This window comes from Dermochelys coriacea, chromosome 8 (assembly GCF_009764565.3).
Source record: "Dermochelys coriacea isolate rDerCor1 chromosome 8, rDerCor1.pri.v4, whole genome shotgun sequence".
Lineage (NCBI taxonomy): Eukaryota > Metazoa > Chordata > Testudines > Dermochelyidae > Dermochelys > Dermochelys coriacea.
The window spans coordinates 56,115,373-56,141,152 of record NC_050075.1 but is presented as its reverse complement, the minus strand read 5'-3'; the positions used below and the strand labels follow the sequence as shown (position 1 = coordinate 56,141,152).

At 41.2% G+C, this 25,780-nt stretch overlaps 2 protein-coding genes across 11 annotated transcripts in view; one reads left to right on the top strand and one right to left on the bottom strand.

The window, feature by feature from the left end:
* Positions 1-18,168, bottom strand: part of SWT1 (SWT1 RNA endoribonuclease homolog) — a 78,752-nt gene extending 60,584 nt beyond the window's left edge. For 2 of the 7 annotated variants that reach the window (XM_043490647.1, XM_038414936.2), the window contains exons 1-9: positions 17,993-18,129; positions 14,475-14,549; positions 13,365-13,448; positions 6,510-6,562; positions 4,144-4,912; positions 3,639-3,704; positions 2,519-2,648; positions 2,290-2,391; positions 492-680 (exon numbers count right to left, since the gene is read on the bottom strand). In XM_043490647.1, the coding sequence (XP_043346582.1) occupies positions 492-680; positions 2,290-2,391; positions 2,519-2,648; positions 3,639-3,704; positions 4,144-4,912; positions 6,510-6,562; positions 13,365-13,448; positions 14,475-14,540 (1,459 nt within the window). In that variant the 5' untranslated portion in view covers positions 14,541-14,549; positions 17,993-18,129. Of the gene's footprint in view, positions 1-491; positions 681-2,289; positions 2,392-2,518; positions 2,649-3,638; positions 3,705-4,143; positions 4,913-6,509; positions 6,563-13,364; positions 13,449-14,474; positions 14,550-17,604 lie in introns of all 7 variants that reach the window. The other 5 variants (XM_043490649.1, XM_038414934.2, XM_043490648.1 and 2 more) reach the window with 5 other exon arrangements.
* The window catches only part of TRMT1L (tRNA methyltransferase 1 like), a 50,129-nt gene continuing 42,474 nt past the window's right edge, over positions 18,126-25,780 (top strand). For 3 of the 4 annotated variants that reach the window (XM_038414941.2, XM_043490652.1, XM_038414938.2), the window contains exon 1: positions 18,126-18,485. In XM_038414941.2, the coding sequence (XP_038270869.1) occupies positions 18,380-18,485 (106 nt within the window). In that variant the 5' untranslated portion in view covers positions 18,126-18,379. Of the gene's footprint in view, positions 18,825-25,780 lie in introns of all 4 variants that reach the window. The other variant, XM_043490651.1, reaches the window with a different exon arrangement.

Below are 25,780 nucleotides of genomic sequence, written 5' to 3'. Positions count from 1 at the left end.
ACAGCCTATTTATAAAGTGGGGAGACAGCTAGAATTGAGAACGCTGTAACAAATAAATTTATTGATAAAATGGTAGGGAGTGAAGAACTAGTTTTGATTATAAACTACCCATGTACTAAATCGGTTAAAAAAATCCTTTACTACTGATTAAGGTATATTTGATGGGTTATGCTGAAAAAATATGGGTGATGTTGATCTTTCTGAATTATCAGAAGACCAACACCTACCCATCACAAAAGATAGAGAAATATATAGGGCCTGATTCTTCACTCCATTACACCAGTTTTATGGCAGCATGACTCTGACATCAATCAACAGTATAAAATTGGTGTGACAGTGTGGAGAATCAGGCCCATAGCGAATAATAGTAAATTTTAATAGGGAAATTGCAAAGATTATATTAAGACCAGAAGTAGATGCTGATTCTGACACTAGTAGAGCTGTGAGGACCATTCAATCCAGAAATAAATGCAACTATGTACATAGCTTACATATTTTCTGAGAGGCAAGCTGCATGGATTGCCCCCACAGCTTTGAATCTTGGTTTTTGAGACAAGTATAGATGAACTCAACTGCAGGGACAGCTTTGTGCCGAACATGTTGTAGTACTTTGCCTTTCTTCAAGTTGTCCAGTTCTTGTAGAACCACCCAGGGAATTATCAGTGCAAGTCTGCCAATGCCTAGAAAAAATAATTTTTTTTTTTTAAAATGCCAATTGAACTACAGTAGGGTCCATTTTAATGTGAACATAGTTCCTGAGGTTTATGTGTATTAGCAAATTTCTGCATTACTGGGCAAGACCCATTTCATCTGTATACAGGAGGATTAATTTTTTTTTTTTTAAACAGAAGTTAGCTTCCCAAACATTAAATTCAATATAAACACTCATTCAATGGGTTATCTTAAAAGTGATGACATGCAAAGTTGAGGAGTAATCAGTAAACAATTTTTATCACATTACTGTACCATATTTTGACATAATTGTTGTGGTAATCCTGTCATGCTGTTTGCCACACAATGAATACCACACTGTGTGATGCTTGATGCTAAAATAAAAAAAGTCAGAGCAGTAGAGGAAAAGGGAAGACTGATATGTTCACAAATGATTGTCATTATGTATAATCTAATAAATAAAAGGCAACAACGGTTTGCAAAGACCATCAACCAACAACACTATATCAGCGATAAACGCTATGTACACTAGACAAAAGTTTTAATGTCCTACATTTTCAATGAACATGGTTTAAAAAATTCTTTAAAAATATGGACTAAACTTTGTCATTAACTCTGGAATATAGTAGACACACAAAGAATATATTAGAAAGTGAATGACTATTCTGTCAATGCTATATACATTGGCCCCATTCTTTATCCCTGGCACTTACATGATCAGAAATAAAGAAATACACCACATACATCACTGCATAACAGGGCTATGTTTCCAATTGGTTTGCATTATAAATCAGTGTTCATTAGCTCAGAATGTCAGAAGCACCTTGATGGACTTCACTGGTGCATGCCAACATGCTGGTATCTGCTGTCTTAGTTCCTCTAGCAGTACAGACTTAGAATTCAGCAACATACTAGGAGGCAGTACTGAAAGCACAGGGCTGGACATCAGAACTCCAGGTGTATTATTTCCAGCTCTGTTACTAACTTGGACCTCAACTTTTTTTCTGCCTTGTTAATACTTATCTTACAGATGGGATAATTTGTTCCTGTGCCCTCAGCTGTGTTACAAGGTTTAAACAAAGTGCTTTGAGATCTTTGTATTAAGGTGCAATAGAAGTGCAAAATACTTATTATTAATAATGGATCCAACACTTAAGTCCCTATTCTGTCCTTACCCCAGGTAAAAAAAACAAAAAAACAAACAAACCTCTTATTGACTTTCTATAGCATCCAGTATCAGATAGGACCAGACCTGGGGGGTTTTAGAAGGCAAGGTTTCCTAAAACTTATGTATGCAGAGGAGTTTAAAATTTGTAAAAAAGTTTACTGCTCTGCTTTCAAATGTCAGTTTCCTTAATAGGAAGCCTACACTCTGAATTTAGACTCACAAACAGGCATTTACATGTGAAAATCTAAGTGTCCAAATCTGGGATTTGGATAGCTTGTTAAGGAGCCCAGAGTTGAGAGTTAACCTCAATATGTACGAAGTTATTTTCCATTATTTACATTCCAGTACAGTGTGATAGGCATTGTCCATAGCCTGAAGAGCTTGCTATACAAACACGTGAACCTGTTGATTGTCCCTCTTCTATAGGGGCTATAAAAGCATTCACATACCTGGTATATCACTAGTTTTCAAAGTCATGATAAACTGCAGGTGACTAATCATTATGTTGGTGTCAATCACTATCAAGAGGTTCAAACCAGAAGTAGCAGTTGCTGTAGAAGAGAACACATAGCAATTCATTCTTTTGCATTCCTTACTTAGATCACTTATTACTTTTAATATTGTCATCGTGGAAGCAGAGAGCAGAGGAATCTCCTGAGAACCTTACAAATGACATACCAGCCGGAATATCTGCATTCTCTTCCGGAAGATCTATTTCCATACTTGTCAATTCTCCACAAGTCTGTACGACTGGCAAAGCCATCTTTTTGTCAATTCGAGCAGCATGCAAGTCTTCTATTATTTGCATCTATTATAAAACATGAATACATAAAATAGGAGGTGGGTAAGCTCTTTAAAAAAAGTTGTCTGATAGGAACAAACATCTTTGGTATCACTGCAGCTGTTTTTGTGCAGTTCTTAGCCTTAGTCAATTTTCAACTGGTGCCGCAAATTTAAGATTATGAACATCTTCCAAAATATAGGAAGTCTAAGGTATGGCCTAAAAGTTTCATTTGTGACCACATTTCTATCCAGTAGTTAATAGGCTTGATCTGTTCCTTACTACAGAGACAAAAAGTGCTCTGCTAACAGTTCTTTAGGAACATTGCTATTTCAGTGGTTCTCAACCAGAGATGCACAAACCTCAGGAATACACAGAGGTCTTCTAGGGGGTACATCCACCCACCTAGATATTTCCTTAAGTTTTACAACAGGTTACATAAAAAGCACTTGCTAAGTCAGTACAAACTAAAATTTCATACAGACAATGACTTGTTTATACTGCTCTATATACACTACACCCTGAAAGGCAATATTTATATCCCAATTTATTTATTTTATAATTATGTTAAAAATGAGAAAGTAAGCAATTTTTCAGTAATAGGTTGCTGTGACACTTTTGTCTTTTTTATGTCTGATTTTGTAAGCAAGTAGTTTTAAGCGAGGTGACGTTTAGGGGTACTCAAGACAAATCAGACTCCTGAAAGGGGTACAGTAGTCTGGAAAGGTTGAGTGCCACTGCTGAATATATTTACTAAAAAAAGTAAAGGGATCCTGGGAAGTAAAACTGATGGGATTTGCAACCAAATATTCTGACCTCACTTTCCAACATGTTAGCAAGAAGTCTAAAACTAGGTTGTACCATGTAAACTTGTTTCATAAAGTCCTTGACAAGTGCAACAAACTCTAACTGGATTTTTTTTAGTACTTAAAGAGATACCATGGCCAGTAGGAATGAAAGTGGCATAGCAACAGTGCAGAATGAGGATACAGTTGTTTAAACTGAAATATCACTAACCTCTTGGTCTGTTTCTGTAATCTGAATGGCTTGATGGGAGGCAGAAGGGCATGGGACTTCAGAGCTCTGTTGAGAAATAATGCCAGAAGAAAGACATTTATAAGAATGCAAGCACTTGCTACCTGATGACAAACTTTAATTTTATTGTCAGGTCACAAAGAGAACTTGTTTAAATTAATGTTCTATCCAAATACTATCTTTGCAGTAGTATTATAAAAAGAGTAAAGAATGCAGTGGGCATATAGAAAAGAGCAGAGTACATATTTAAATTGGCACAATCATAATGATACAAAAAACATGTTAAGATGCTCTAAAAAAGTAGACAAGTGTCTTGTATAAGTGAGGTTGGGATCAACAAATTCTTCTTAGTTGTGGCCAAACTTAAGCCTACGTCTCCATAAGTAGAGGGAGAAGATATAAACTGTCACCTAGAAACCACCATTTAAAAAAAAAAAACCCAACCCATTTGTCTACTACTAACTTGTCCAGGATTTTATTACTTTACCTGTCTTAAATGTAATGGTATGGCTTCAAAGGTCCTTCCTTCAGTTCTTGAACTACTAACAGTTTTGCTGGAATCAGGATGCTGTTTTTTCTCTTTAAGATACTGCCATTCGTGAGATGTTGCAGTTGAATTAAATGATGGCATATGTTTAGTATCATGGTGATTTTTGTTAGATAGTTCTTTGGAGTTTTGTAGGTGTTTTTTCTTCTTACAAGTCTTTGATGATGTGTGTGATATATTAATGGGGAAACTGCCATCTCCTGCAGTCTTTGGAAAGGTGGCTGAGGGCTTTTGCAGAATTCTGAAATCACTACTCAATTTTTTTGATCCATGCAACTTCTTACTTAGCAAGTCTGTAGGAGAAGTAGCTACCTTGAACTTCTCCAACATAGTTTGTTCAACTCTAGCCTTTAGTTTGCTGAGCTCAGTTTTCTCTTTCTTCCTCCTCAACTTGTCTTTCTGAATTGCAAAACTATGCCGCACCATTTTCCCTCCTGTTCCATCATTCTCAAAATAGTAGTCTTTTTTACAGCTTTCCCTGTTAGTAGGGACCACACCAGAATCACTTTGGCTTTTCTCTCTTCCATGTTTAACATCATTCTGTTTAAACCGTATAGATATCCTTTTTCGCTTCTCAGTTTGAATCAAAACAGCACTGATTGTTTTGCTATCATTTGAAGACTCTCCCTGGAACCCTTCAATAGTGCCTTGTGGAACATAAGAACTTGGCTTTTGTTTCTTTTCTTCAACATATTTATGTCCTTTGAATCTGCAGAAATGTTACATAAATGGAAGTTAAAATATAACTTAGCGTCATTGAAATCAGCAAACAAAGAGAAACCTGAACTAGACTGTTACTGTACTTCTTCACCCAGCTAGTTACTGCTAAGTATTTGAAATTTCAATAATTTACTCCGAATTCAGGACAATGTCGATCCTTTAAAAGAGTTGGGAGGGGGGAGGGAAGAGATATTTTTGCTTCTCATGGACATGCTTTGCTCTCACTGGTTTTATATCTTGCATAATTTTCTTAATTTGCTGAATGTTGACAAAAAAAACATAAGGTCACTGTCTACATTGTACCAGCCTGGTACAATGATTACAATATGGCAGTGTCCTCAACATTGTTAAGACACTGTTCAATCTTATAGCATAGGAAAGATTGATTAAAATGCTGTTCATATACCTGAGCTGAACTTGCTGAAATTTAAGGATATAGCCCTCAGGTTCTGTCTGCACTGTGAGGAATACTGTAGTAACCAGGTAATACTTATAAAGTAGATGAGACCCAAGTCTAGCTACGGCATGCACTGCAATTTCAGCCCTGAACAGAGATTCTTAAATCACGGCAAAATGTCTGTAGCAGTCTTTTTTTATTTTTTATTAAAAAACAAAACGATGCAACATTAGGCTGTGTAATAATTTTTAAATATTTATGCCCATAACGCTTTTTGCATCTGTGTTCAACACAGTGACAGTCACCCACTTCAGTCATGCTAGGGGTAGCCAAAAGCAAAGTTTTGTCTAGCACAAATTGAAAGGGGGTGGGGGAGAGAAAAATATGCCCCTTTTGCAAATGAGCCCCAAGATATGCTAAAATGATTATAGTTCAACATGTTCAAAAATAAAGTCAAATATTGTTCCACCAGAGACCAATAAAAACCACTGAAAATGTAGTTAATAGAAATCCTAATAGATCCATTAGTTATCATAAGAGTATAAACATTTAGTCAACAATAACTGAGGAATCCACTATGAATTCACAAGTCAGTCAAAGAGCACTTTGCCATTACACAACTTGACTGATTTCTTGGTGCCTGTCACCTTGAAAATTACTTGAAGCATCGAGTTAAGACAACTGGATTGATTTGGGGGCTACCTAGAGCCAACAAAAATGGAAAATAAAATATATACTTAATGCAAAATCCTCCTCTAAATTACACTATGGCTCCCTACTGTACATTTTGCTTTTGTTCCATGCCCAGTACTTCTGCTGACGTCTACAGAACATGCAACACAGACATTCCCATTACAAGGCCCACAGTTCAGAATGAGGAGGATAACACTGTCCCTGGTCTCCAGTGAGCAGCAGAAGGGTGTCATTCTTCTCTTGTCTAGCACAAATTTATAGTGAATTTAAAAAAAAAAAAAATCTTAAGGACCTCATTTCTTAATTACCATCACAACCTGACTGACTTAGGCAGAGTCCATTCATGAATGCAAATGGAAATATTTTATCCATTAAGAAGGCCTAATTCTCTATCACCGCACAAGTAAAAAACTCAATATTTTTGTTAAAATACTAAGCACTATCCTGTTGATTTTTTTAAAAAATGGTTATGTTTAGTGACAAAGCAAGCATTTACCTTTGAAATTCTAACTGTCCTCTTATGTTACAGATTCCGGTCTCTTCTGATTTCTGAAAAAAGAAAAAAAAAAGTTAAAAACTAACAGGAACCATTAAATTGCAGACAAATAAAAAAAAAACCTCAGTAAAGAATGTGTTACTGTGACCTATCACTGGATACATTCACATTTTTACTAGCTAAACTCTGAAACAAACTGGCCAGCTTCTTCATCACAATATATTTGCTTCACTGTATTCTGTTGCATTTTAAGAAAACACAAGGAACAAGTGAGTAACAGCATACAAACAGACCTGGATTACAAGAGAGAAACAAAGTATAACTGATTACAGATCTTTACAATACATGCATATCCTATATTCTACAAAGAAACCAGTAGATAAAGAATATACGTTATCCAAATTGCTTCCTAGACGCTTCTATCTAGTCTAGAACAGAGTTTTGACACTGTTTGGTCACAATCATATTAGCCACCATTAGAAAGTCGTTAGGTTTTTTTAAACAGAGTTTCAACAGTTTCCTGAAATGAGTAAAAGTTCTGAAGTCTTCTCTACATTGGAGGAAGTTTTCCAAGAACTCACCACCATTGAACTGAACTGGAATTAACAAACAGCAGTAACACTGGAAGTCCTAGTTCAATAGACTGACAGACACTGCTGGACTTTTAAAGAGATGTATCCACGGTATTATGTCTTAAAATGCTGGTGGTAGCCAGCACCCCACCCAGACTGGGCTTCCAACACTGCTAACTCCAATGAGCCTGAATAAGTTAGCAACAGCCAAAAAGTTTCCCTAGTATGGAGGCCTTGTACAAATGGAGCATCAGACCTGGTCCCTGTGCACAATCAGGTCAACCTAACCCCCTACTGTATATTCCGTCGACCTAGCTACCACCTCTTGGATTTACTACAGCAATGGAAAAATCCCTTCCATCATTGCAGTAAGCGTCTACACTACAGTAGTACAGAACAACAGCAGCTGTAGTGTTTGTAGGGTACACATCTGCTTACAACAGACCTATCTAGTCATCAGATCAAGTTCAACATGACTAAAACAGAGTTCTCTCTTAATCCCCAACTCCCTTCTCAATCTCTGTGAACAATGACACCATTCTGCCCATTACTCAGGCCTGTAACTTGTACATCATATTTGGCTGAGAAAGAAAAAAAAAACACATTGTTTGCTTGCACCGAGCTTGCGCCAAATCAATGAGCTGTCCGCTTCATTATTTAACCACCAATTTGTGTGTCATCTGCAAACTTTCAGTGATGACTGCTTTCTTCCAAATCATTAATAAATAATAATAAAACATAAAAAGTTATATAGCACAGGCCAAGAACCAATCCCTGTGGTACACACTAGAAACAAACCAGCTCAATGGGGATTCCCCATTTATAGTTACATTTTGAAACCTATCAGCCAGATTTTATTCCATTTAATGTGTGCCACATTAAAAAATGTGGCACACCTAGCACAAAAAAAAAAAAAAAAAATCAAAATATCATGCAGTACCAAGTCAAATGCCTTAGAGAAGCCTAAATATATAACACTATTGTCTTTATCAACCAAACTTGTAACCTCGTTTAACAAAAAAAAATCAAGTTTCTATTTTCCATAAACTCATGTGGATAGGCATTAATTATATTATAGTCCTTTAATTCTTGATCAATCATATACTCTATTAACAGCTCTATTATCTTGCCAAGGATCAACGTCAGGCTGACAGGTCTACAATGACCCTGGTCATCCCATTTAACAATGGCCATACTGGGTCAGACCAAATGTCACCTATGACCAGTATCCTGTCTTTCGACAATGGCCAATGCCAGATGCCCCAGAGGGGGATGAACAAAACAGGTAATCATCAAGTGATCCATCCCCTGTCGCTCATTCCCAGCTTCTGGCATTTACTCTTCTTAAATGCTGGAACATTAACTTTCTTCTAGTCTTCTGGATCTTTCCCTGTGCTTCAAGATATATCGAAAAAATGAACATTAATGGTTCGGCGAGCTCCTCAGCCAGCTCTTAACTTGAATGCAAGTTTGGACCTGCTGATTTTAAAATGTCTAACTTTAGTGGCTTTTATTTAATATCTTCCAGAGATAGCAGTGGAATGGAAAGTGTTATCCATGTGTTGAAATTATATATCAGTTTTTTCCTTTAAATACAGAACAAATATTTATTGAACACTTCTGCCTTATTATTGATAATTCTACCATTTTAATCTAATAACGGTCCAATACCACTCTCAGGATTCTTTCTGGTTTCAGAGTAGCAGCCGTGTTAGTCTGTATCCGCAAAAAGAAAAAGGAGTACTTGTGGCACCTTAGAGACTAACAAATTAGAGCATAAGCTTTCGTGAGCTACAGCTCACTTCATCGGATGCATTTCCGATGGATTCTTTCTGTCCTTATATTTAAAAAAAATATTTTAAAAAAAAAAAACTAAACACTCTTTCCTTAGCTCTGCTGGCCATAGATTTCTTCTTGTGTTCCTTTGTAGAAAATTGATAAGGAAAGCAATTTCTATTTGTGGTTTATATTAATGACTATCAACTTCCTCTTTATTCCATTTGTTTTTAATACACTATCTATCTGCCTTCACTTTTCCTCCAACCAGACCATTGTTTTAAACCAGCCACAACTGAGGAAGTAGCCCATGCTTTCTTAAAGTGATTCCTAATCACTCGCATACATTTTTCTGATTAACATCACCGCATAGGAGCCCTAGTCATGTAAGTTCTCACCCAGTCACTGGGACAACAGAGGGAAATCTGGCACATTACGCAGTAAGATGCCTGTGAGATACAGGTGTCTGTTGAACCCATCCACCCATCGTGTTTTATGTTTTCCAGGGAGTCTTTTCCATTCTCCTTTCATTGGCTAAGTCAAAGATGATTCTTGCAGGGAAGATAGTAGGCATTCAGAGCAGATGACAAAATCACCTTTGAGAGCTTTGGGTGACTGTTTGTGAGAGCAGAACCTGTTTAGTTAGAAAACTGATCTCTTCATTTGACTTTAAAATTTGTTCAATTGGAGTTTTTCAATCATTCAGAGATGCTTGATCTGAATGGAGTCCAATTTCTTTAGTCCTAATAGTTGGGGCCATGTTTCAGTCCCTTAGGTCAAAATACTAACCACTGAAGCATTATATAGCCTCAGCTTCATCTCTCCACTTGCGTTTGGTTTATGAAAAATGTTCTTTATGAAGTGCCCCACTACAGAGGATACTTTTGCATGAATTCTTTCTTGATACTGCTCAGATCATCAACAGCAGAGACAAGGTAGGTGAAATCACAGACAAACTTGCTGTTGGCCGTAGAAGCTAAGGGGATGACCACTCAGTCATGTTCAAAATCACCAGTCACAAAAATTAGAGTTTTACCCCAATTAATTCTCAGGCTGACTTTTGCCACTGAACTTTCCAGGGCTTTAAAGTGCAGCCACTAGCTTGTCTATTGATTCAGCAACTAGTGCTATGTCATCAAGAAAGTTGACAACGGTGAGGCTCTTATCAAAGTGTATGCCTAAATTGTACTTACTTAGACAGCATGCTTGACCAGACATCATGATGGTGGCACTGAAGAGTCTAGGGCAGCAATGCATCCTTGTCAGATGCCGAACCTAATCTGGAAGAACGTAGTTCTTTTCCCATTTGCAAAAAACAGTCATATTGGAAATGGAACATTCTACATAACTTTTCAGTGAGGCCTGCGAGTTTTAAGATCGGCCAAAGTGACTCCTAGACAGAGTCAAACGTGGCCTTGATATCTACAAGTGCAACACGAATGGAGTGCTTGAAATCTGATGTCTTCTCAGTAAACTGGTATGCTGTGAAGATTTGCTCTATTGTGGAAGGCTGGAGTTAAGCCAGCTTGTTGTGCTCTTCTCTTGCTCCTTAAGAAATTAGCAGCCTGAGCCAACAAGACAGAAGCAAAGGAACACTTCCCCTTGGACAAATAAAAGTAATGCCAAGAAGTCATTTGCTGCCTATAGATATCCAAATCAATAACATCTTTTAGCCAGTCAGACAGGACTGACTCTGTTCCCCAGATGATATTGAACAGTGTACACAAATCACAAAGAATAGCTGGTCCAGCACTTTTTAACAGTTCTGCAGGAATTCCAGTTTCCTGATGCCTTATTTCTGTAGATTTTGACAATAGTACATGGCAAAGATCATTTTATGCAGAATAGGTCAACTCGGCAGCAGACAATGTCAGGGTCCAAAGAAACTGGGGGTGCATTTAACAGCTGGCTGAAGTAGTCATTCCAGCCTGTCATGCACTCCATCTCTGTATTGATTAGCTAACCAGAACTGGAATAGATTGCACAAAGTGAACAAACTCTCATCAATAAGGTCATGCATGTATTGATAAAAGGAAGCAACACTGCTCCTGGTAGAAGCTTCCTTGAATATGGCGGCTTTGGCTTCCACAAAAACTTTGCAATCAGCATGTATTACTTTCTTATAAGTGCTATTTAGCTTATGATACATGACCATATCACCTCTCAGACAAGTCATAGGACACTGTTCAATGCAGGTTAAGATATGAACAGAGATGCAGGGTTTCTTGACTCTTTTTTGGGACGAACAACAGTCATAGCAGCATATGTTACAAGGGCTCTGAAGTTCATCCAGGTGAACTCACTGTTAGTCTACTCTGACAGGGTCTCAAACCAATTCAAGATTTCAATGGTTTCAAATTTTAATCGATTTTTAGGTTAGATCATTTGAATTTTAGTAACCTTTTTATTCTACAAAAGGAAGTCTGCAGAGACTAAGATGTGTCAGCATAATCAATCTCAGCAGACCAATAAATTCTGCAGTTTCTGATAGACGTATGGAATCTGTTTCACATTTTTGTTGCCCTTCGCTAAACCTTTTCCAATTCTAATACATCCCTCTTAAGATGAGGCAACCAAAACGGCATGCGGTTGTCTTGGGTTCCTACATAGCATAGGGCTGTTATTATTTGTCTCCTTCCTGCTAAGTTGCAGAAGTTTACTTTTAAATTTAATAGCATACCAAGTTCACTAGGGAATCACAAAATATACCATATTACCCTCACAAACCCTTAATTTTGGTTATATAGAACTTCTCTCATCGTTTTTTGAAGAAGTGCTCCGTGGGGTGTATTTTTAAGTTAGAAAATGCTAATTTTGCAATTATATAATAAAATTGTAAAAAATTAGTTTGAAATGACCAAAAGTTTGCTTTGGTAAAAAAGCAAGTGTAGTTAAAACTGTAACAATTTTCCTTAGTACATTATATATAAGCCCCTTTGTTTTTGGTAAAAGTTGGTTTAAATTGAAAAAAATCCCGGGTTTGACAAAAAGTGTTATTAGTTTTCTGCCCCCCACTCCCCCCAATTTTTACCCTACTTTTGTATCATTCAAACGTATTTAAAAAAAACAAAAAAAAACACAAAAAAGAACTTGTTTTATTAGGACAATACAATACATAGCATGAGAGATATGTATTATGATAATATATTAGTCTGTACGTATATGCAAAGCTACCTGTTGAAATAAGGCTATGTATTAGTCTAGAAGATACCTACAACAAACAGGCACACATGTAAGCTCTGAAGTACATGTGCATTTCAACATATTAATGAATCTCATGCCCACCAAGTACACATTTCAAGCTGTTAGCAGATACCAGTTTAAAGATTTGACACATTAAAATGGGAGCAGGACCTGCTGATAGCTTCCAGGGTGCAGCACAGTGCCCCAGGACAGGCAGGAAGCCTGCTTTAGCCACCCCGCTCTGCTTCTGACCAGGAGCCATCAGAGGTAGAGCCCGTGCCCCAACCCCAAGCCTTAGCCCTGAGCCCCACCCAAACCCACAGCCCCATCCTGCACCCCAAACCCCTCATTCCCATTGGCCCCAGCCCAGAGCCCCCAACCATACCCTGAACCCCTCATCCCTGTCCCCATCCCAGAGCCCTCACCCCCTCCTGCACCCCAACCCTATGCCTCAACCTGCAGCCCCCGCCGCACTCCAAATCCTTCAACCCCACATCCCCAGCCTGAAGCCCCCTCCTGAACCCCAAAACCTTTATCCCTTGCCCCACCCCAGAGCCAGCACTCCCAGCCCAGAGCCCTCATCCCCCAATCCCCAAACCCTTGCCTCAACCCACAGCCCCCCCCACATTCCAAATCCCTCATCCCCACCCCCCAGCCTGGAGCTCCCTCCTGCACCCCAAAACCCTCATCCCCACCCCCCAGCCCTCACTGCCTCCCAACTCCCTGTCCCAGTGCCCCCTCCTGCACCCTGAACCCTCATTTCTGGCCCCACCCCAGAGCCACACCCATTTAGAGCCTTCACCCTCTCCCACACTCCACCACCCTGCCCTAGCACAGTGAAAAATGAATGAGGTTGGGGGAGAACAGCCACCGAGGGAGGGGGAAATGTAGTGAGTAGGGGATGAGGCCTCGGGGCAGGAGCGGGGCTAGGGTGTTTGGTTTTGTGCCAATAGGAAGTTGGCAGTCCTACTCTCTACTGTTGCATGCCTGCACATGTGTGAGAGGAGAACATACAAAACAATACCTATCGCTGATAAGAGAAGTCAATAATGGGTACTGCTGAATACATCCAAGACACCTAGAGGGACATTTCTACTAGGTTTCCATTGTACCTGTACGCAAGGCAATTATTTATTATATTGCAGTAGTGCCTGGAGATCCCTCCTTAGATCAAAGGCCCACTGTGCTAGTCACTATACAAACAGATTATGAGATAGTCCTGTCCTAAAACTCAGTTTATATTGGAAACAAGATAGACAAATGGTTAAGGGGGAAAAGAGATATTGGACATAATCCTTTTATAAAAGTTTTAGACACTACTCACCCATTTTCTTTTCTCTGAGGAAGGTGTTGAGCTTGCCAAGCTGCATGCCTTTGTTTTATTACTGGTAGTCTTAGAACAAGAAGGCTGAAAGAATATAATTGAGAAGCAAACAAGGGGGAAATCATCAGGTGATTATAACATTTTTAATTTTATGCTGTATTCATTTTAAGTACAGATTTGCTAGGCAACTAAAGTCTGAGTAACTTGTTTGCCAAGAATCAAGAGGGATGTACTTATATTCATTTCCTCCTCGCACACGTTATTCCTTTTTCCAAAAGCCTCCCAATGCCTATAATCACCTTCAGAGAATGCCATAAACTCAGCTAGCCATATTTCTGCACTTTTCCAAACTACTCCCACTTTGAGGAGCCTGTATAACAACATTTGATGGCTCTCTCCCTCACTTTATCCCTCCTAAATTCTGAGTGAGAAAACTTGCTAACCTGAATTACTGGTTTGTCAGTAGCATAGCACACAGCCACCAACAAAAATAAAATAAAATGCACAAAAGGTTGGGAGATTATTTTGACTGTGTGTGCAAGTGTGGCCAAACAGGGGTTGTGGCCATTAGAATCTACATTTAGCTTGTTGAACTAGGATTTTCTTAAGTGATTTGCTGAAAGAAACATCTAAAAATCAATCACTGATTACAGGCATGTTATAATTACTGGGAATCTACTCATAATATTGGTCATTGATGGAATAAAATCTCACAGGTTAAGAAAACACATTTCTGTGTGAGACACTTGTTAAAATATTGGCAGCACATCACTGGCTCCTAATCTAAAAAAAGAAATGAGGATCACTACTCTGCCTTCGGCTGTATCTAGGAGATAAACACTGCTTTCTGACTGACAATTTCTCTTAGGAAAAAAATGCATATACCAAGAGGAAAGCTTCTCTGACAAATTCTATACCTAAACTGCTCACAGCCTTCCTGAAAATCAGGAGTGAAACTTAAAAGAAGCTCACTGATTCTTGTTACTGCCCTCATGACCCTATCTTTCCTCTCAGCCACTGATTCATTCCTCTGACTATTAAGCATCTGCTAAGCAATTGAAACTCTGCTTTGAAAGTATGTTATTTTCACAAGAGTATTAGTTTTCTTACTTTGTTATCCAAGGCATCCAAACTTCCCTCTTTTTGCTTAGACTTCTTGGATTTCTTTTTGGACATCTCAAATCCCTAAAGAAAGTAATGTTAATCAATATTATTTCAAAATTATCTTTCCACTTCTTGCCAAATACATGTAATTTAATCTTTAATTAACATCTGCATCAAATGTGATTGTGGGGAGAAAAATACTTTACACTTAACTTTCCTCCCCCTGAATTCATCCTCATGAGTTCTCATTTTTTTCCTATTTACACTTAACAGAACGATAAAAGCAGACCTCTAGTAGAGCTGGATTCTAAGATCTCACTGTAACAACACTAGAGAAACGTGGGGGAGGAGGGCGAGAGAAACAAAAAAACACCTACACAACAAAGCACTCCACAACACATGCTTCTCTCTGGGGGCAAGAGAGAGCAAATGACATGAAAGATGTTAGTCACATTATTAAAGCATTATTGGAAGGCACTCAGCTACTATGTTGATGAGCATGGCATAACAAAGTAAAAATGAGCTTCCTTGTCTTCAATTACACAAATACTTTGTTCTTGTGAACATTTCACAAGTTTGTGGAGCTGTACCTCCATTTTTCTTCTCTCTCCTTTTATCGGTTGCTGCCTCATGAACTTATTGCAAAGAAGAAAATTATCACTGTTGAGCTGTGTAGTTGTGAAATCAATATTTTATTCCCCTCCTAATTTCTTCTCCTTTCCACTCTTCCAGTGGAATCTTGTAGGACTGCATTAAAGCTACATCTCTGAAGTATGCACAGAAAGAGGGACCAACTGATCCTAGAAGACTGATCTTTTTGAATGCAGCAAGCATGACGCATGGGCTGTGAGAGGTGGCCAAGTTGCCCAGAAAAACCTTTGATCCAGGACCCCATCCCTATGTTGGGGGGGGAGAAGTTTGCCATCTTAGGTAGGGGAAGAATGCATTGGGGGAAAGAAAAAAAAAAATCCAATGGAAGTAAAAGCTTCTTGCACCCAGCAACCCAAACTGCACAATCTAGCATTTAGTTGGAATAGTGGTATAACTAGTTTCAAAGATCAAGGATTTTTCAGATCCCTACCCCCCCCCCCCAAAAAAAAAAAAAATTAAGAAAAAGGGACATTTTCAGGTAAGGTAGACCTAAAAAGTTTGATTTCAGGATGGGTGGGAAACTGTTGTTTGTAATGTTAATAAAAACATTTTCATTAATTTTAAAAGAATTTCTGATCATAAAACTTAGATTTAAAGTTCCCCTAAAATATTAGTGAACTAAATATGAGAGAAAGCTTTGGTGCACAAGAACTGAAGTGTGCAACTGATTTTTGTGTTAGTTTCATCATCATATATAAACTTAAAAGAAAAATGCAAACTGAAATTAAATCAGAAAAAGCAAATTAAGTTTTTAACTCCAATAAACTCAGGTGTTCTTACAAACACGCACAATGACGTTTTTCTAACAGTCTAACCCAATTTATTTATTTGGCCTATGCAATCCAGTCAATCCAAGCCACAGCATTCTTATCAGCAACATTCAAGGCATAAAGACCATCAAAAATTGGAGTCATTTTGCAGTCCTCAGCAATGTGTGTCATGAAAAGGAGTACTTGTGGCACCTTAGAGACTAACAAATTTATTTGAGCATAAGCTTTTGTGAGCTCAGCTGTAGCTCACAAAAGCTTATGCTCAAATAAATTTGTTAGTCTCTAAGGTGCCACAAGTACTCCTTTTCTTTTTCAAATACAGACTAACACAGCTGCTACTCTGAAGTGTGTGTCATGGTTTGTGGCTGCCCACATTGATATAATGGACTGTCTCTAAGACACCACTAAATTCTGCTGCAGCACAAATTCCATGTCCAGTACAAAACCAGCTAAGAAGGCTCAATTGCCTTTGTGGTAATTAAAACATGGGTTGATGCTGAGTGGAGTCCGAGACAACATAATTATTTGTCATTCTGTCTGCAGACCATGAAGCCTGCCACGTGTCTTCGACTGTAAATCCCTTACCCGGTAAACTTGTACACAATGGGCGCTGTGAGGACAGATGATCATGTGGTGGATTAAACAAGTCTTTAATTAACGGTAGATGTGGCATATCACACAATTTTGTTATGAGCTTTGCTACACTTTCCGCCCTATGAACAGTGAGTGGAGCAATATTGCAGAGAACTGGTAAGTATAGTAGAGGAGCAGATTTAAGTGTGCCTGAAATAATATGCTGCATGTAATGTTGACCATCCTTGTGTGAGACAAGTAAGCCCAATAAAGTTGTATCACGGAATCACAGAATTTAAGGCCAGAAGGCATCACTAGATCATCTAGTGTCACCTGTATATCACAGGCCACTAACACCACCCAGCAACCCAAATTACACCAAAGTATTACAATCCTCAGCAGACCAAGCCCCTGGATGCCACAGGCAAAGAACTGGAGGACCAAGGTAAACCAATGCCCAGTGCTCCTCTGATGACAGGCAAATGATTCCAGACAATCCAGGCAAGCAATCTACAGCCGAGGCTACAGAAGAAGGCAAGCCCCCGCCCCCTACTCCACGGTCACTGCCAATCTGATCTAGGGGAAAATTCCTACTCAGCGCCACATATGGTGCTCAGTTAGACCCCAACCATGTGGGCAAGAACCAGCATGTCTATCACTTTCAGACATTATTATTATCATCACCATAGAGCCTAGGAACCCTATTCATGGACCAGTACCCATTGTCATAGGCACTGTTCAAACACAGAACAAAAGATGGTGCCTGTCCCAAATAGCGTACAGTCTAAGCAAGAGGCAACAGCTGGAAAAAGATAGACAGATGGGAGAGTACAAGTAAATAATGAGACAATATTGGTCAAGTTTTGTTTGTTTGTTTCTTTGTAGGCATCATGGCAAAGAAATTTTAAGGAGGGTTTTGAAGGAGCATATGGATGTTTACAGGCAGCTTTTCTCAAGCATGAAGCTCAGCACGGGATAAAGTACAAAGCTGCTTGTTTTAGGAGTGAACAAATGGGCGATGGAGGCTGGCCTTAGAAGAAACGCCACCTGGAATGGGTGGGTCAGGTCTGTCAGTAGTTGCTCTCCAAGAGCTATTCAGTAGAGTGACTAATCGCTTGTCAGGACAGAAAGTGCGATCTTACCTAAGCCCCTTTGCACCTCGCAGGTCAGTATCCTTGTTCCTAGTGCACCTACGATCGTGGCACCCAGGCCAAGGAAGGGGAAGCAGAGAGAACTCCGGCCCGAGAACAGCTCGGTGACTGCCCCCGCCCGCAGCGGCTCCCCAGCACCACCCCACCCCCTACGTTTGCAGCAGCAGCGGCGGCGGCGGGGGCAGGATACCTCACAGACCCCGCGGGCAGCCTCCCTGCCACCCCCAGGAAATGCCCCATCCAGCCCCAGAGAACCGCACGGCCCCTATCTCTCAGAGAAGGGGCGGGCGGGCAGCCGCGAGCCTCTCTCCCAGCCAGCCCAAGGCAGAGGCTGGGGAACACGGAGACCCCCGCGAACGCAGCCCGCAGCTCTACTCACTGTGACGCCGCTTAACCCAGGCCCAACGCAGACCTCATCCCACTGGCATTCTGGGTAGGATAGTTTTCTCACTGCGCCTTTTGGCCGCGGGAGTCATTCGAACGTCACGCTCCCCGCCACGAGAGGGCAGTTGTTTGCTTCGGTCCCGATGTATTCTGGGTAGTGTAGTTTTTTTGCCGATATGCATCTCGGGAAGCGTAGTTTTTATTGGCGAGGCCCGAACGACGGCCGCCCGCCCCCTTGCGGCGAGTCGGCGCGGCCGTCTGCCCAGTGAGAGGAAGCGAGCAGCGCCCTCTCCCCTTCCCTCCCGTGAGGGAGGCGTCTGCGGCTTGTGCTCCCGCTCCGCTCGCCAGCCAGCCCAGTAGTTCCGTGCTGTGCGTGGGGAAGATGGCGGCTGAGGAAGCTGTAGTGGCAGCGCTGGCCCGGCTGCGCCCCGAACAGGGGGAGCCGGAGGAGGCGGAGGCGGAGGCGGAGGCCGAGGCCGGAGAGATCAGTAAGAGAGCGGCGGTGGGTGGGTGGGTGCGTGGCGGGGGCAGCCTGCGGTCTGGGGACAGAGCTGTAGAAGAAAGACACCTCCCTGGGCCATGGGGGGCTGAGCTGAGAGGGACGGGCGGGGGTCCAGGCCCTGCTGACCCGCTGCGGGGGGCTGGGCGCCGGGGTGCCGTAGCAGCAGCATCCCCGCCAAGCCTGGGAATGGGAGTCGGGACTCCTGGGTCCCGCTGCTTCCCCGGCTGCCGGGAAGATACTGCCTCCTGCGAGCCGGGCCGGCACATGGCGGTGAAACGCCTTGAGCGGAGGGCCCTAGGGAAACGCAACGCCTCACCTGCCCCTGGTAGGTGGATAACCTGTGTTGTTCCTGCACTGCCAGTTCTCTCCTGCCTCTGGGACCCAAGTTTCAGAGCAGCAGCCGTGTTAGTCTGTATCCGCAAAAAGAACAGGAGGACTTGCGGCACCTTAGAGACTAACCAATTTATTAGAGCATAAGCATCCGATGAAGTGAGCTGTAGCCTACGAAAGCTTATGCTCTAATAAATTGGCTAGTCTCTAAGGTGCCGCAAGTCCTCCTGTTCTTTTTGGGACGCTAGTGGAGCCCATTGATGGAGCTGCCTCCTGCTCACAATCTCAGGGGTGTGATGCCCCGTCCTGGGGCGGAATTTCAGCTGGGGGGGGCAACTTTAACCATGATTCCAGGGGTGAGTTAGGCACCTGAAAACTGTAGGTGTTTTGCAGATAATAACTTAGAAATTAGCTGGCAGGAGCATTGTATCTAATTTCTATGTAAAGAAGAAAAATTAAATGTATATTATACTCATTCAGCTGTAGTAGTAACATGTTCTGACATCTTGTGTCAAGTCACTTAAGAGACACTGGTTAGGTTCAAAATATTAATGTATGATATATTCTTACTTTGTTATTAACTCTTGAATACAACAATTGAAAGAGTTGTAGAAAAATTTAGATTCCTTTCTGTCATGTAGACTTCTTACTCTTTGCAGTTCACCAAACTTGGAATAGGTCATTTAACTTTTGAAAACATACTACTAGGGCAAGGCTCTGTGAGTTTATACTGCAACTGTCTGGGGCTCTAGGGCTGTTACCATACCACAAATAATAGACTAGAAACTTACTTTAAACAGGAGTGAAACTGACACTTTAGGTCTTTTTCACAGTATTGCCAAACCCTAATGTTCAAAAATGATGAGATTGGCTTAAAATCATGAGAGTATGTAAAAATAATCTATTTGGTATTCTTTTTGTTAGCCTTTGGCTTCTGCACCCTTGAGGGTGCACTGGGGTCACATTTTGAAGCTATTTCCACAGCCACGAGGGCTAGAAACTTACTTTTTCTTTATGAATGAAGGCTGAAATCATCACATATCCTTTGACTCCAGGAGCTGGGGTTTCAAGGAAAACAAGGACAAAATCATGAGAGTTGGCAACACTACTTTCACTTCTGTCTAAAGGCTAATTAGTTTTAAAAAGGCTCTTAAACACAACACTGCAATGATTGAGTTGCAGTTCTCACAGGAGAATTTTTAAAACTAAACACTAAGAAAATTCCACATTTTAAAGTTGAGTGGGGGAAATTAGTCTTCTGAGGTATATCAGGGTCACTGCAGGCAGGAAAGGAAAATAAACAGCACAGGAGCTCTTTCTCTTGAAAAAACATTGGCGGGTCAAATCTTCCAGTCCTTAATTAGGGAAAACTTCTATTGCCATCAGCGCCTCCACTCATAGATATTAACATTACACTATGAACATGTGATAACGTGGTCAATAATGATGCATTTCATACCTAAATATCTGAGCCATCTTATCCAGAATTAAATAATCTTATATGCATTGGCTCAGGCACTACATTTTCTGCCATAGTCTGAGCAGTGCCGAACACGCAGATAGTGCCCAGTGAATTATACAAATAATGACAATAATTGTCTACTTTATGGACTCTGTGGATCAATTTCTGTGTTCTTTGTCCTGCAATTGGCCCGAATACAGCTGAAACCCTAAGCATTTGAGGCATAAACATATCCGATATTCATGTGACACTTATTCTTTCCTTTCCTTTTCTCAAACTCATAACAAAAAATGACAAAACAAAATGGTTTTCAGTTAAAATATAAGATTTCACAGCAGCTATTACTTTACAACCCAGCCTGGGGCAGAACCTGCCACCCTCTCAGGGTTAAGTGTTCTCCTCTCATCTGAATATAAAAACGGCCATACTGGGTCAGACCAAAGGTCCATCTAACCTACTTTCCTGTCTTCTGACAGTGGCCAATGCCAGGTGCCCCAGAGGGAATGAACAGAATAGGTAATCGTCAAGTGATCCATTCCCTGTTGCTCATTCCCAGGTTCTGGCAAACAGAGTCTAGGGACACCATCCCTTCCTGTCCTGGCTAATAGTCATTGATGGACCTATCCTCCATGAATTTATCTAGTTCTTTTTTAAACCCTGTTATAGTCTTGGCCTTCACAACATCCTCTGGCAAAGAGTTCCACAGGTTGACTGTGCATTGTGTGAAAAAATACTTCCTTTTGTTTGTTTTTAAACCTGCTTCCTATTAATTTCACGTGGTGACCCCTAGTTCTTGTGTTATGAGAAGGAGTAAATAACACTTCCTTATTTACTTTCTCCACACCAGTCATGATTTTATAGACCTCTATCATATCCCCCTAAGTTGTCTCTTTTCCAAGCTGAAAAGTCCCAATCTTATTAATCGCTCCTCATACGGAAGCTGTTCTATACCCCTAATCATTTTTGTTGGCCTGACTCTTGTTCTCTTTCTTTATCCTTCCTGACCTCTGTGCTGCTCCTGATGCTGTCAACCATGACATCCTTCCCAATAGCCTGGGACAGTTTGCTGGAGGGTCAGAGAGCTAGCCTTCTTGGTTTTGCTCTCATCTATCAGACAATCCAAGTCTCTTTTTCCCCCCCTTCCCAGCATTCAGCAGAGAGAGGGGTCCAGTGGATAGGGAGCTAGCCCTGAGAGACCTGTGTTCTACTTCCCTGTGGATTTCCTGTCTGGCTCAGGCCAGTGCCTTAGGGACAGAGTTTCAAAGGTCTTGAGGCACCCAAAGATGCAGGTTAGATTTACAAAGCACCACTTTTGAAAATTCCACTAGGTGCCTAAATACCTTTGAAAATCTGACCCTTAATCTCTCTGTGCCTCAGTGCCCCATCTGTACAATGGGGATAACAGCACTGCTCTACCTCACAGAGGGTATGTGAGGAGAAATAGGTTAGACATTGTGAGATGCTCAGATCCTATGGTGATGGGGCCACATAATTACCACAGGTAGGGTGGGAACTTCTCTAAATCACTGCTGTCTCTTCACTTGGTTTTGGCCCCTTCTTTTCACCTATACGCCTCACATCTTCCTCTTTTCTGAATGTAACCTTGGCTCAGACTTCTGAGCCTCCTGTGTTCTCTCTTCAACACCCTTCTCCTCCCCCCCCATAGAGGGAATCCTGTTTTCAGGCTCATCTCATGCCATCCAGATCCGTAATTTAAATTACGAGCACTTTCTTATCTTAATTCCCCCTGCCTCTGTTTATAAACAAAATACGACTCCCTGCCCCAGGGGAACAAACTGGGAGCAGCACCTCTCCTCTGCAGAACCCACATTCAGGCTGTGCTGCAGTTAAGAGCTCTGCTCTTCTCCAGAGGAGAAGGTTGGATATAATCCCTGAACATACACAAATCTTTATCCATCCTGGGACCCCTTCTCCTCCTGGGACCTTCCCTTCCCCCATCCCCCTCATTGCTGATGGGGTTTTTGTTTGACTCTCTCCTCTGGTTGTTGTCTTTTATTAAAATAATTGTTTTGGTTTGAAAGCAATCTTTATTCTATTAATTGAAAGCAAAAAGAGCACTTCAAAGCAACATACAATTTAAACCCCCTTATTGCATCATGTGCACCAATCACCTCCTAGCATTACAAGCAAATTACAAGCATAGCAACAAATATTAGTGGCTTTCAGCTTCAAATTGCTGCCTCAAGGCATCCCTGATCCTTATGGCCCCGTGCTGTGTCCCTCTAATAGCCCTGGTCTCTGGCTGCTCAAACTCAGCCTCCAGGCGCTGAGCCTCTGCGGTCCAGCCCTGAGTGAAGATTTCACCCTTCCCTTCACAAATATGGAGCATACAGCACCGAGCTATGAGCATAGGAATATGGCCAGGTCCAGCTTCCCATAGAGGCAGTGCCAGTGGGCTTTTAAATGGCACAGTCAACAGTCATTCTGCACTTTCTCAGCCTGTTGTTGAACCGCTCCTTGCTGCTGTTAAGTTGCCCTGTATATGGCTTCATAAGCCCTGGCATTAAGGGGTAGGCGGGGTCACCCAGGATCACAATAGGCATTTTGACTTCCCCTATGGTGATCTTCTTGTCCGGGAAGAAAGTCTCTGCTTGCAGCTTCCTGAACAGGCCAGTGTTCCAAAAGAAGCCTGCGTTAATGTCTGTGAAACGCCCACGGTGATCCACAAGTGCCTGGAGGACCACTGAGAAATACCCCTTGTGATTTAATCTACTTGGTGGTCAGATGGTCTGGTGCCAGAATTGGAATATGCGTGCCATCTATCTTCCCTTCACAGTTAGGGAAGCCCATTTGTGCAAAACCATCCACTATGTTATGCATGTTGCCCAGAGTTACGGTCTTTTGGAGCAGGATGCGATTAATGACCCTGCACACTTGTGTCAACATGAGTCCAACGGTCGACTTTCCCACTCCAAACTGGTTAGCAACCAATTGGTAGCAGTCTGGAGTAGCCAGCTTCCACAGTGCAATCGCCACACCCTTCTCTAGCAATAGGGCAGCTCTCATTTTCATGTCCTTGCGCCGCAGAGCTAGGGCAAGCTTATCACACAGTCCCATGAATGTGGCTTTCCTCATCCGAAAGTTCTGTAGCCACTGCTAGTCATCCCAGATATGCATGACGATGTGATTCCACCACTCAGTGCTTGTTTCCCGAGCTCCGAACTGGCGTTCCACTGTGGTCAGCACCTCCATGAATGCCACAAGCAATCTCGTGTTGTAGCTACTACACGTGGCGAGATCAGTGTCACACTCCTCTTGCCTTTGTAGTTTAACAAATAACTCCACTGCCACTCATGACATGTTAGTCAGAGCGAGCAGCATACTGGTCAACAGTTTGAGATCTGTTCTTGCAGCCCAAAGAGGCAGGGCGTGCAGTACACAAACCATTGAAAGATGGCTCCAAATGCGGATGGAAGCATAGGGATTTCTGGTATGCAAAGCAATGCATCACGGGGCATTGGGACAGGACACAGGATGCCCCGCAACCCCCTCCGCCTTCCCATAAGTCTTAGCTGCAGAAGAGAAAGAGGTGTTCTGTGGGATAGCTGCCCAGAATGCACCGCTCTGAATACTGCCTCAAGTGTGAACACGCTATTGCGCCGGCAGCTGACAGTGTGAACACACAACAGCGGTTTCCTTTCTGCGCTCTCTGAGCAGCGCTGTAACTGCCAGCACTGTAACTTTGCCAGTGTAGACGTGCCCAAATATTTTTTCAACATGTAGGTACTAATAGATTAATCAATTCATTTCTTAACCTTCTCTTTGTTAAGCTAAATAGGTTGAGCTTCTTGAATCTTTCACTAAAAGGCACTTTCTGTTCCTTTAATTGTTCTCATGGCTCCTCTCTGAACCCTCTCCAATTTATCAACATCCTTGAGGGCACCAGAATTTGACACAGTATTATGCATCCTTGCATTGCATTGGCCACAGCATCATATTAGGAGCTCATATTCAGGTGATTATCCACCATTCCCAAAATCTTTTTCAGAGTCAGTTCTTCCCAGGATAATCCCCCATCTTGTAAGCATGGTCTACATTCTTTTTCCTAGATGTATACATTTATATTTAGCATATTAAAACATATATTGTTTGCTTGTGCCCAGTTTCCCAAGTGATCCAGATCGCTGTAAATCAGTGACTTATCCTCTTCATTATTTACCACTCCCCACAATTTATGTGTCATCTGCAAACTTTATCAATCATGATTTTATATTTTCTTCCAGGTCACTAATAAAAATGTTATATAGCGTAAGGCCAAGAATTGATACCTGCAGGACCCCACTAAGAAAACCTCCCATTCAATGACGACTTCCTATTAAGAGTTACATTTTTAGATCTATCAGTGAGCCAGCTTTTAATCCTTTTAATATGTGCCATGTTAATTTTATGTTGTTCTAGTTTTTTAATCAAAATGGCACATGGTACTTAGTCAAACACTTTACAGAAGTATAAGTATATCAACACCACTACTTTTATCAACCAAACTTGTAATCTCATAAAAAAATATGTCAAGTTATTTTGACAGGATCTATTTTCCATAAACCCATGTTGATAGGCATTAATTATATTACCCTCTTTTATTTCCTTAGTAATCATGTTTTGTATCAGCTACTCCAGTATTTTGTCTGGTATCAGGCTGATGGGCCTATCTTTACCTGGGTCATCCAATTTACCCTTTTAAAATATTGGCACAACATTAGCTTTCTTCCAGTCTTCTGGGATTTTCCCAGTGCTCCAGAATCTATCGAATATCAAATTAATGATCCAGCAAGCTCCTCATCCAGCTCTTTTAGGACTTTTGGATGCAAGGTATCCGGACTTAATGATTTTAAAATATCTAACGTTAATTGCTGCTGTTTAACATCCTTCTGAGATATTAGTGCAGGGGTTCTCAAACTGGGGGTTGTGACCCGTCGGGGTCATGAGGTTATTACGTGGGGGGGATGCAAGCTGTCAGACTCCACCCCAAACTCCGCTTCACCTGCAGCATTTGTAATAGTGTTAAATATTTTTAAAAGTGTTTTTAATTTATAAGGGAGGGGGTTGCACTCAGAGGCTTGCTGTGTGAAAGGGCTCACCAGTACAAAAGTTTGAGAACCACTGTATTAGTGGAAAGGCAAGAGTGTTGTCATGACATTTGCTCTGACTAGATCATCTGTTTCCCTTCCTCCCCCCCATGGAAAACAGAAATATTTATTAAACATTTTTTCCCTTTCTGCATTATTATTAATAATTATACCATTTACATCTAACAGGGGTGCCATTTCAGATTTTGGAGGAGTGGCAACTTTAACTGTGATTCCAGGGGCTACTTGGTTACCTGAAAACACTCATTTTTTTGCTGATAATAACTTAGAAATTATTATTTGACAGGAGCACTGTATCTAATTCCCATATAAAGAAAGAAAATTAAATAAATACTGACCCAATCAGCTCTAATACTAATATGTTCTGACACTTTGTGTCAA